Below are 13028 nucleotides of genomic sequence, written 5' to 3'. Positions count from 1 at the left end.
GTAGTTTGCAGTGCTGCAAATTAGCTGCGCATCTAATTAGCAAATTATGCAACTTTGAAGGCTTTTCACTAATTATTTTTCAGTAGATTTTTAGTCTCTCTGAAATGCATAGAAGTAGCAGAAAAAATAATTGTTGCAATTAGTGGTAGGTAAGGTTAAGCAATTAACTAGCTAGATTGGCTGGACTTTTGTATAATTTTGTTCATGGCTATTTATTGACAGTTTTTTTTTAGTTGCAGATTTTTCTGAGAGCAAAACAAATCAGGAAAGTATAGGGAGTAAATATCCAGCTTGTCAGTTGTATATTCAGCCGGAATAAAATTTGTGGACAAATTTAATTATGGGGCGTTTTTATCCAAGTTATTTTATCTTGGATCTGTATAATTATCAGGGGTTGTTATCAGCTAGTATTGTTAATGTATTACTATTTGTTTTTTATTGGGAATTCCTGGTCAGGATCCGGGTCAATTCTAATCCGGCTTTGTAGTTCGTAGTTTTTCAGGACAGCCAAATAGAAAGCTACAGCAGTTTTTAACATGAACTGTACAAAAAATAGGCAATAACTGTCAGAAATAGGCAACAGGTAGCCTTGTTTCAAAGACCAACAGATCTTGGTCTGAAATTCAGTCATTTGAGTCACACAGTCATGCGATGAGGGTAAGATTAAAGGGCATTGAAACAAGACTGAGACAGGGCTAGATTGCTCAGTTTTTAAATAAAATTTTGCCTCATTTAATTTAGAGCTTCTTAAACTGTCTCTGCTTAGAAGACTAAAATAGACGACAGTCACAAAGAAAAATTTGGCTGGTAACCTGTTCCTACTTTTAAAAAGCAACTTGTCTCTGTGCTAAGCAAACTCAAACTGTTCTAAGCAGCCTTTAAAAAAAACCTGTCTTCTTGTACTCCAAACATCTTTTACGCAAACTAACAATGAACTTAAAATATAAAATCAATGCAAATGAGATTGATATGCAAATTAGTATGCCCTCACTCGCCAATGTTATCACCTTTGACCCCTGATATCACCTTTGACCCCCGATGGCCTGGTCCCCATGTATGGTCACCAGTGACAGTTAGGGGCAGCTGAATGTTAGACTTACCCCGCACAGAAGACAAAATGTGTGTGTACACCACGGTAAGGCTACTGATACAGCTTCTGTTTGCTGCTGGAGTTACACACACACATAATATTTTGGGAGTTACACTCAACTTTGAAGAAAATCAAGAAATAGTTCCACTTTTCCACTCAAAATTTATAACTCTTGAAAAATCAAACAGAGCATACCTTACCACACAGTATAAAGTTTGCACTGGGAGAATAAACAGCTACATTTGTTTTGTTTTCTCTGAGTTCACAGTGTTTGATACAAATGGACAAATTTGGAAGTGGTTAACCGTCTTTACAGTATAGAATTCCAAACAATTCTGACTAGCCCTCAAAAGAAAGAAAAATCTCTTCAAAGTTAGTAATTGTAAAGTAAAGTCTCAAATAAAGTTTCCAACTTTTTAAAACCAAAATTATTTTGATTTATGCTCAAAATAACAACACCTCAACTAACAGGGCCCATTTTAATGACTCTGCTTACCATCGAATTCTGCGCTTGCAATCACCATTCTTTGCTTACTGTGAAAGCAAACATTTTCTGTGCTAGCTGTGTATTAAAGTGAAGTTAACACGGAGTACAGACACGCAATTCTGCTTCTGTAAAGCATTGACTCTTTGCTTACGGTAAGCAAAGCCATAAAATTTGCCTAGAACTGATGAAGCCTAGAACTGATGAAGTCCTAGACATAGATATGTTCCATACTACTGCATGTCCAAAACCAGTGTTTTGAAAATGTAATTTTTTTAATGAACAAAACATACCGGTGACGGTGTCAATTGTTGTTTTCTGAACACCATTCTCGTTGATATAGCAGCCATACAGTATTACACACAATACCCCATTATAGTTCCATCAAAATATCAGCACCCGGACATTTCTATACAGTGTTTGATATTGGAGTGATAATGATGCAGATTGATGGACTTATTACTGAGCCGGAACTGTCCACGTGGCCCCATTTCGGACTAATCCATTCACAGACTGTAGACTTTTTAACTGGTATCTGATAATTATGTTGTCGAATTGTAAATAGCTACTTGATAAGATGTGAGGACCAAAACATGAGGTGTTGTTGTGATATCAGAAATATATCCAGGAAATTGGAAGTAAAAGTGCAATATTGGCACATTTAATGGTGTTCTCAAGTGGCTGGAAAAATTGATCAACCCCTATCCAACTGCATAATGGTATCAACCTACTTTGCATAATCTATGCGAAACCACCTGGTTTCAAACATCTGGTGCTGCTATAAAAACAGCACAGTATCATAATCAATTTGACGTCACAACATAGTGGAGCAAATATTGACGTAGGAGGACAGCATAAATGATTTGTATCAATGGGATGAGACCTAATAGGTTTAATCAACTTGCAGAGGAGATCATTACTACAGCCTAATATCATTTCTACTTGTTGATGAAAAAACAACAACAAAAACAAACAGATTCAATGGTTGGTCTTTTTATCCCCCTCAAGGATAAATGTTTTGGTTTTTGTATATCTCTGTGTCTCTTTTTGCCCTTATCGACCCAAAGTTTAACAATTCATTAATCACAATACTGTACTAATGTGACTTGAATTGGGCGTACATGCCGATTTTTACCTCTTGTTATGACACTATCAGATCAAAAGAGGTAGAATATTCTACCTCCATGGTCAGATACATCTTGGGATAGGGAGGGGTTTTGCTTAATGGCAGGCAGGGTGGGGATGCTTCTTAAATAATTTTGTTTAACTGACTTTGATGTACAGTACACTCCCGATATTAACATATGTGTAAGTAAACACACACCAACAACTTCATTTTCTGGGTTCTTCCCAGTTTTTTCCCCAAAACTTTAGGGCAATCTGGACCCAACTTTTGGAATGCATTTCATTGGAAGTTTGGTCTTTAAAGGAATACGTTGCCTTGGATCAGTCGAGTTGGTCTTTGAAAAGCAAATTGGAATGCATTTGATTAGAAAGATATTTTAAAAGTAGAATATAATGATCCACACAAGTATCACTCGAAATTGCGTGGTTTTCATTTTACCTCGTCGACAAACACGGTCAGGGAGTCAAATTTTGACTCCCATAAATGGCCGACCGTGTTGGTTTGCAAAGTAAAAGGAAAACGCCAGCAAATGTGTGTGGATCATTGTATTCTACTTTTTAAAAATCTTTCTAACCATATGGATTTTATAACAAACGGTTACAAACGCTTTTCACAGACCAACTCGACCGATCCAAGGCATTGTGTTCCTTTAAGCATGCCGAACTAGAATGTTGTTTACTCTGGTTTTAAAAAGCCCTACTGTGCAATCTGGGGAAGTCTAAATGGTTTTGTCTTTACTGGTTTTATGAATTAATATCTGAGGAATACACAAAATAAAAACAAATATTTCTTTTTTTACGTTCACAAAAATCATCAATAGAAAACCATATAGAATGCTCTGGATTGCACAGTGGGACCTAAAAAACAAAGATAAACACCCAGTAAAAAAAAATTCCGAAGACCTTGTTTCAAATTCAACCCAAACATCAAAACATTTGGGTCCAGAATTCCCCCAGTTCTGAAAAAATCATGGGGAGAACCCCAAGAATGATTTCTAAAGAATGGAAGATTAGAATGTTGTCGTCCCCTAATCACCAATACTTAGCCGTTTTGATCACCCTATTAGATCACCAATGCTATGCAATCACCCATCAGCATATTTAGTTGTTCAAGATTCCTATCAGTGATAGTTTAGTTATTCTAACCAGAACCAAGAACAACACCACAAGATTTTTATGAAACCAGATACTATTAAAATAGCAGATCGCTCACCCAGATTAGTAACGCTATACTTGTTTATCAAAGACTGCGAATATATTACCCCATGTTCACAACACACTCAAGGGTTATGTGAACAGCTGAACATGTGTACAGTCACAAAGTGGGAATAACAGTTTCAAGAAGTAAAAGGTAGGCTCATAACAGATTAGTAATTACTCTCCCTCCCTAAAAAAATTATCATGGAAACTTACTAGGTGAGAAGCACTGCAGCTGTTGATAGTATAAACTTTTTTTGAGAAAGGAGTCCCTTATAGAGTAACATGGAATGGGTAATGTTTAACACCCAAAACATTTTCATCTGCATGAATTGTTTCTCAGATTTCATGTGGAAAAACAGTGGCAGTTTTTTTGCTGATTTCTCAACAAGTAGACTCTGCATTTAAGGTAGTTTTCTGTATTGTATCTTTCTTCACAATTTGGCCCAAAGATCAGCATAACATTGATAAAAACCAACTGATGACCCTACCGTTAAGAGTAACAGTTTAAATAAATAGCCTAGGAACCCCCCACAACAATACAACAATAATAGCAACCAAAACGACCTCCAGAAGTCGATTAAAAAATAAACAACAAAAGTTTACCATGGTTGAGGACAAGGTAAGGTGTTTCTTATTTCTTAGTTCGGACAATGAAATCCAAAACATTAAAATCAAATAACAAAGAACATAAATTAGACTGACCTCAATAAGCTTGTCCACTTCATCTATTCCACCAGGAAGATCAGACAGGGCGTTGAAGATCTGAGCAGAATTCTCCAGCTTCAACAATTCTTCCTCCTATAAACAAATACATGTAGTATTAAAAACATTTTTTTTTTAAAGACATTCTGTATTTAGATGTATAATAAATGCTGACTGTTCATTTATGGAGTTAGCATATGCTGGTAGGATTTAAGGTCTGGGTCCGATTGTGTCATAATAATAATAATATCAATAAGGGAAACTGACTGGGTAAATTTTTGAAACAAAAAGTCGCATCCCCTTAAGGTGATCCCCTCCTTGCCGCTTCCCAGGTTGTATCGTAATTTGGGTGTGATCCCTGGCTACACGGCAGTTAACGGTTTAATGGCTTCTGACTGGCACCCCCGAACAAAGATATTGACAAAACAGGGACACCGCCAATATAGGGCTAGATAGCTCAGTTGGTAGAGCGCCGGCACGTTAATCTGGAGGTCGTTGGTTCGAATCCCACTCTAGTCAATTCTTTGTTCAACCTCAAAAATCAATAATAAAAATAGTGGCTTATTATACATGTATAGCGGTCATATCCCTCATTCGGTGATGCTCAGGGCACTACAACATATTTACTGCAAGGTATTGCAGATCTATGTTTTTGAAGTATGAGACCAGTTCCTTTAGATTTACATAGCATCATGTAATGGTTTACAAGGTGCTGTGACGCAATATGCTGCCAATCAAACCAGGAACACAGGGGATACCCCTTTTTCTTTACGATAAGTGCACTGGGTTCATATACATGCATTACACAACACACCGGACCAAGGATGAAGCATCATGGTTAAGTGTCTTGCTTAAGGACACAAGTGTCACAACCAGGACTCGAACCCACTCTCTGCTGAACAGAAGCACCAGAGCTCAGGACCGGTGTTCGACACGCCAATCTGTAAACTGCTGATACCATCGTGTGGCCATCAGAGAAACTGAATAAATAAGCTGGGCCTCTTCATTTGAGGGACATCAATCTTATCCAAGTCCATGTTGGTTGTGTAGTGACAGAAAGTGGGGGATTGAGGTCACTTGTGGGCAAGCGAGCTTCCTAAGGAGTAAAGCCCCGTTCATACTTCCTGCGAATGCGATACGAATGTTGACGTAACAACTAATTCTCCAGGAGATAATCAGAGCATACTGATCGAAACGTCTAGTTGAAACCAACGGTTCTAGTCATTACATGGTGTTACCGCAAACCTTTCCATATTGTATATCCACCATGCAAAGGTTCAAATCCTCAGCAGTTGAGGAAACATTCGGTGCATCTTTTGGAAAACATTCGGTGCGAGGGCAGGGCTGTGACGTCAATTCACATGAAGTTCGCTTCATATTCGCAGGAAGTATGAACCTGGCTCACAGGTTTTTGAAAAAAGTGGGTTTAGCATCTGACTCACTTTGAGTTTGAACATGGCAAGGGTGACCTGGAAGAGAACGACAGAGCCCTCATAGAAAAACAGATCCCAGATTCTTAGTAAGACTCTGACGTGGACTACACTTGAGAAGACTGTCAGGAACCAGTGAAGGGTGATCAAGGACAGCTCTAGAAATACAAAATATATATAGATGGTCATTTAAAGGGAAAGTATACCTTTGGTTTTTAAACCGGCGTTTGAATGTTTTTATCCTATAAGATGTAGATGAACACAATAAAAGTAACATCTGAAAAATTTCATTTTAAAGGGTGGTTGCGTGTTTAAGATATTGCCGAAAAATTCAGAGCAAATATGTCAATGCAGGAAGAGTAATCCCTCCCTAATAGAAATACTCAATCTGTTTACATAACCACGTTACTCAAAAGTGAAATGTTTCTTAAAATGCTTCATACTATCAAACCCTACAGTAGGCTTCTAACCAAGAGTGATTACAAAGGAATAACTTCCTTTCAAGGATGCAGAGACAACAACATTTGCATCTTGTATTCGGGGATTTCTTGTAGGAAAAGGTTTTCATAACCAGGAAGCTTATCAAATTTTGTCATCAAAACAATGAAAGATTGGTTTATTTTCACAGAACTTTCTGTGAAATCAAGGAGAGCTGAATCAAGACTACTGACAGACTGACCTATGTCATGGCTTAAACGGATTGGACTTGAATTAAGACTACCCAATGACTAACCTATGTCATGGCTTTTCAGCTGTTGATCCAATTCTGGTAGGAAGCTGACCATCAGCTGACGAAGGACCCGCTGGTCAGCCTGGACATACAAATAAACATACAAACAAATTAAAGGTACATGTAGGATCATACATGGCGTTTCCTGGCCGAGTTGAGGTAAAGCCCTAGGTCTTGTGTATTCTGTAATTTATGTAAAAGAACCCCGTAATAATAATGGCTTGCTTTATCCGTCACTCAGGCGCTTTATTATTCAGTATTTTCCTGCAAGTTATATGTTGCTTTGTTTAAAGTGTGAGACCTCCTTTATTAACAGAGGGAGATTGCCTGGATGTTTTCTGCACCTTTTTTTCAAGTGGGAATATTTGTCCACACATGCATTAGTGCCTGCACCACCTTTATTGATCAATGTAAGCATTAAAATACTTTTTGGGATTTGAGGCAATGCAACACTTTGCGGTAACACCTTGTGTGTGTGTGTGTGTGTACTTGCCAGGTAAATCTTTTCCTTTAGAGAACTGTCTTTCGCATATTCCTTCCACCCAGGTAAAAAGTAAAAAGACAGGACAGTTCTTTTCAGAAGAAGTCTCCCGGATTCTAAAAATCTACTCAGTGGTAGCAAAATATAAAGCCAGACAGTTCTCTAAAGAACAAACTCTACCTTGCAAGTAGACACACACATGGTGATACCGCAAACCAAATATGTATATTAAAATACTTGCTTGACTTCATCGTCGACTCGTAAACATTCTGATTAATTCAGGGAGAATAGCCTTGTGGGGTGAGTGAGTGGTGTCGCTGGAGTAGGTTGTAAAAGGTCGATTGAATCTCAGAGTTTAAAGGCACTGTAGACTATTGGTAATTACTCAAAACAATTGTTAGCATAAAAAATTACTTGGTAACGAGCAATGGAAAGGTGGTATAAAACATTGTGAGAAACGGCTTCCTCTTAGGTAGCGTAATTTTTGAGACAGATGTAATTTCTCACTCAAATATTTGAATTGAATTCAAAACCTCAATTCAAGCATCTGAAAGCACACAACTTGTGCGACAAGGGTGTTTTTTCTTTCATTATTCTCTAGCAACTTCGATGACCAATTGAGTTCAAATTTTCAAACGTTTGTTTTTTTATTTTGAGAAACACCAAGTGAGAAGACTGGTCGTTGACAATTACCAATAGTGTCCAGTGCCTTTAATTGTTCTGATAATATGCAAACAAAACACACACTGCATAATGCCAGCACATCGGCCTTGGGAGGTGAAACTTCAAGAGCTTTCCCTCGGCAGACGAGTCACAGTTTTTTGTTTTGAATACCTAGGTGACTGACTATCTGCTCAAGACAAGAACTTTTGAAGTAGGTGGGGGGGGGGGGAAATCATGAATTTCAAATGATTGCAAGTTGTTTTGATAATTTGAAACATTTATATGTATATATTATACCAAGCAAGGTCGGCAACCAACAAAACTTGTTACTTTATATAATTTATGGCCGTAGTAGACATTATGCACATGATGTCATATCAGTAGGGCGCCCTCACCTAGAGGTGAAAAAAAGAAAAGCGTTTGTTCATTGGCCAATCTTGTGCGCTGCGCGTACAAATCAGTGCGTTTGTATTGTTTCATCATTGTTTTACCTCTAAGATGGTGGCTGGATCTAACATAAGGTATATATACTCATTGCCTTCGTTTGGCTGCTGGCAGTGCCCCGTTTGAGATATTTCTTTGGTGCTAGATAAAAACTTTGCTATTTCTATTAATCCAAGTGCTTACCTGCACTCCTAAGAGGGTACTGGAGTAGTAGGAGGCTGGTACCAGCTCCTCTATGATGGTACACATCATCCAGAAGGCATCTTCCTCCTCCATGAACAACATCAGAGACGATGCAATCTGCACATTGATAAAAATTGACGACCATGAGAAAAGAGCCAAGCAGGTTTAGTTTTAATACAAATCATGCCATGGTTTCAGTGAACTTTAATTATTTTTGTTCCTGCTTTCATAAAGCCTGTAGGCTTAACAAAATTTGCAAAGCATGGAAAAGTATTGCTTAGCAGAAACAGGTTACCAGCCAAAATTACATTAAGTTTACAAAGTTATGTCTGGTGCCCCACTAAATTTTTTCTTCGCAAAGAAAATTGAAAATACTGCTTTTATTTAAATACCTGTACTGGTAAATACGTTATGCTAAAATAATTTTTCGTTTCATGAGACAAAAATTATTCTATGACATTGTTTTACTAATTTCTAAGCTTTCTACCATCATCATCTTAAAATTGTGGATGTTTTATGTAAATCTGTGGACATTGTGAACCTCCAGAAACTTTTACCAGAACCTTTAATAGCTTTATGAAATTGGGCATAGATCCTGGGATTTGTGATAGGCAAATGGTAGGGTCTATGAACCAGCCTATGGGAATGGGACAAGGATAGACAGCAGGACTTACCATTCCTGTTCCTTGGCAGTAACCGATGTCAGGATACAGCCAGGCAATCCCTCTCAGAACACGCCTCAAACGAGACACACCTGTGCTTTTACTCGTTGAGAAACAAGCATTGCTGGGCATCGTCCTCAGAAGATCCTGAAAATATTAAGAGAAATACATGTACCAAGTTCAGGGGTGAGGAGGTCTGAAACTACTGATCAACATTTTAGAAAGGTATGCTCAAATGTTGGTGTTTCAACTCTTTGAGTAACTCCTGGGATTTAGACTTACATGTGGGAACAGTGTCCACAGCCCTAGAGAGTTAGACAAAATAGCTGAAATTTCTTTATACAAGGAAAAAATAACAACTAAGTTTTTTCACCGCAGTGACTTTAAAAACGGCTTATTCCCTTTCAAATGTCATTGTTATCCGGAGGACACACATGTATTTCTAACTGGTACCAGTAAAACTAACCCTTTTTTAAACAGGCTTTCCTGTTTCAAATCTTCATTAAATTAATCGTAAAACTAAATACCCTTTTTGATTATTGAAAGGTTCAGAAACAAATATGACATAGTTACCTTTTCAATCTGTTTGGCAGTCAGAGAGTGATCATTGGCACTGGTTTTAATAATCTCCTGCAATGAGAAATCATTAATTTTAACAAATCAAATAATTGCTTCTACACAGCTACACATGGAACCACCCCAACTCTCCTGGGCACAATTTCATAAAGCTTTTAAGCACAAAAACTTGCTGAGCACATAAAAGTGTGCATGGAGTGACTGGTGCCCTACTCAAAATTTGCTTAGCAATGAAATTTGTCACGCAGTATTTTCTGAAACAGCTTTTTGAAGTTGGTCCCAGGTAGTTAGTTCTAATACACTTTACGACTTTCCATTGGAAGTGCTTTTGCAAAATGATATTGGCCTTGCCCTTTCAAAGAAATTCCAGGCATACAGATTCCAGTGTTTCAGGAAAAATCTGAAAGCCATTTTGTCTGGGAGTATACTAAACAATTTGTACACTATAACACTATAAGCATACAGTGCTTTAACATTATGCATCAACTGAACTGAATTTTAACATCAATGTGAATAATGAAGGACCACTAGAAGATTAGAAATGTATTCTGTTGCTCTAAAGCAGGCATGCAACTTTACAACAGGTACTAAGCAACAAATATAAAACAGATATGAAAAATGCAACAACTGTACCTTGTACGTGGTCTCGCTGTTTTCTTTTTTCTGTTGAGCCCCAGATAGTCTCATCCAAATGTTTGGGCGTAGACTGTGGGGAATTCCTTCCCGAACAAGGTGGCGTAGTTTCTCTGTGTGGGGAAGTCGGCTTTCAAGCTGCATTGAGTAGATGAGAGAGTAGTAGAAATTTAAGAATGAACAAATTTTTTTTAACTTTCCGCCTAAATCTTGTACACAATTTTGATTGCCTTATGGTCTACTTTTAATTGATTGACTTTTATACGAAAAAAATTCCTCTATAACATTGACATTCTCCTTCAATTTTTATGAGAAATCGTCTTAAACCACAAGGCCAGACAGCCACTTCAAGGTAAGGGCTACACTCAACTGATTTGTGCTATCGATTCTAATCAACTGCCACCAGGGGGACAGCGGGGCCTAATTCCTAGGGCTGAAACAGGGTCTTCTCTTTCGACCCAACAAGTGTGCCTCAAAATGCCACTTTTGTGTCGTAGTGAAGTATAGGACTGTTGTCTCTACAAACAAGCATTGATTTTTACATCCATGATTTCTACATCCATGATTTAAGATAATTAGGGCGGGTTAACATTAAAATACAATCATGAAGGTTTAATTTTGAGTGTACAATTTTAAACATTACATAAAATGTGATATTAACAAAAACAATTCCAAACCATGTTATAGATGCAAGGTTTTGCTCAAGATTAGGTACATAAGGGTGTCCAAATTTCCTGGATATTAAAAAACTGGGTAACACAATTTATAGATGGATGTTTTTGTAATTAAGGTTATATGCAGTGTGCACTACATTGTATAAATGGATCAATTTCTATACTTATTATTACTTGACAAACACTCAACACAACGCCAAGCCACAACATCAAAGGTGGAGATTTCTACAACCATCCTTTAATCCATCACAATGCTGTATATTACAACGTGCCCCCCCCCTCCCACCCCGCCTTATGTCTACCCCAAGATTACAATTTCTTCAGACAGCTGTTGTCTTCAACTGTCTGCTTTCTCCTTGACATACAATGAACACACCATGTATGTACAAAACACAGACTCTTTCCAAATGCCAACCAATGATTACAATCCCTCTCCTTTGCCTCAGATAACGAACATCAAACATACGCAGAACATTGTAACTAACCCAGTACTTAAAGGGAAGATATACATGGCAGGGGTCGAAATTAAGTGTATTTCCATGGTAGTCAGCAGGGCTAGTGACCAATAATTTTTAGTAGCCCTGATTAGATTTTGGTAGCCCGAAAGACACATTATGTCCCGCGTCACGGCTCAAACTTTACAATACACCAATAACATAGTTCTTTATTGTTTGTGATGATGATTTTTGCATTATTTTTTCCACTAGCCCGTCGGGCTATCAAGCTGGAAAAATGAGTAGCCCGGCTGTAAATCTGGTAGTCCCGGGCTAGCGGGCTAGTGGCAATTTCGACCCCTGCATGGTGATCTCTCTTACAATTAATGGCAATTGACCCATTTCACCTGACGTCATCATCAGAATAATCTTGGATGCGCCATTTTGGCGGTCAATGCCAACGTGTGTTATTCAGTGAAGTGCGCATTTTTAGGTGACGCGGCGTTTACACGTAAGCCTATTGACCACCAACATGGTGAGCGTGGCATCAGCCGCCGCGTGTGACGCGCGTGCAAGGGGTCAACACACACTTTTATTTAGAAGCCTTCAGAAGCTTTTGATAGTACAGCATTTCACTTCAAAGTAACGTGGTTATGTGAAAAGATATCAGTTTTATCCCCCAAAATTTGAATCTGAGAAGTGTTACTGTCAGTCACATTGCTCCCATTGTGTATTCCAATCATGGACTATTCTTCGCGCGTAGACGTTACCTCTTCAGATTTTTGACAATATCTCGAAAATGCTACCACCTCACAAAAATGACATTTTCACAGGTTAGTTTTGTTGTATGTTTTATTGTTATGACTAAAACGGTTAAACAATTCCAAAACCAAAAGCATACTTTGCCTATAAGAGTTGTAATGACATCCAATATGAACGCTTCAGTTGAGGTTTTATTAAATGATAGATTCATGAAGGACATTATTTGATAAGCTTAGACATCAGGTTGCAATTTCTAAACCTTGCGTGCAGGAAAACACTTTATGAACCTTCTACAGACTGATTACACAAAAAGAGTTAATGTGTACATTCCATGGCATTTCCTGGCAGGGGAGATACCGCACTGTACATTTAGGCATTTTAAAAGTCTATGTCATAATTTCCACATTAATTCAAGGGTTATAAAAACAGCTAAGAAAGCTTTTTAAGATCTGTCCCTTCCTTCATATCATAAGAAAAAAAAGAAAAAGAAAAAGAATTTCAATCTCAATAACATTTTAAACTTCATGTTCTCTTCCCTTGAGCTGTGTAGAAATCATGCCTGGAGGAAGTCCAGGCTCTTTGGTTCTTTAGTAAACAGGTTACCTCCCTCCATTGGCTATGCAATGGCCCCAAACATATGAGAGAAATACGACATGGTATTTAGTTGGTATGACACTGCTCTAGAATTGCAAAGGTCGTGGGTTCGAATCCCACCCGAGTAAAATGCCTGTGATTTTGTTTCACAGGACTCGGGA

General features: G+C 38.0%; 1 protein-coding gene across 4 annotated transcripts in view; it reads right to left on the bottom strand.

Moving 5' to 3' along the window:
* LOC139944038 (small G protein signaling modulator 3 homolog) overlaps window positions 1-13028 on the bottom strand; it is a 45514-nt gene that overhangs the window by 19240 nt on the left and 13246 nt on the right. For 2 of the 4 annotated variants that reach the window (XM_071940986.1, XM_071940987.1), the window contains exons 5-11: window positions 10404-10541; window positions 9768-9824; window positions 9207-9341; window positions 8533-8649; window positions 6765-6843; window positions 6044-6189; window positions 4602-4697 (exon numbers count right to left, since the gene is read on the bottom strand). In XM_071940986.1, coding sequence (XP_071797087.1) covers window positions 4602-4697; window positions 6044-6189; window positions 6765-6843; window positions 8533-8649; window positions 9207-9341; window positions 9768-9824; window positions 10404-10541 — 768 coding nt within the window. Of the gene's footprint in view, window positions 1-1100; window positions 1167-4601; window positions 4698-6043; window positions 6190-6764; window positions 6844-8532; window positions 8650-9206; window positions 9342-9767; window positions 9825-10403; window positions 10542-13028 lie in introns of all 4 variants that reach the window. The other 2 variants (XM_071940984.1, XM_071940985.1) reach the window with 2 other exon arrangements.

Source organism: Asterias amurensis, chromosome 11 (assembly GCF_032118995.1).
Source record: "Asterias amurensis chromosome 11, ASM3211899v1".
NCBI lineage: Eukaryota > Metazoa > Echinodermata > Asteroidea > Forcipulatida > Asteriidae > Asterias > Asterias amurensis.
The sequence above is the reverse complement of the archived record's forward strand: the minus strand, read 5'-3'. Positions and strand labels throughout refer to the sequence as shown.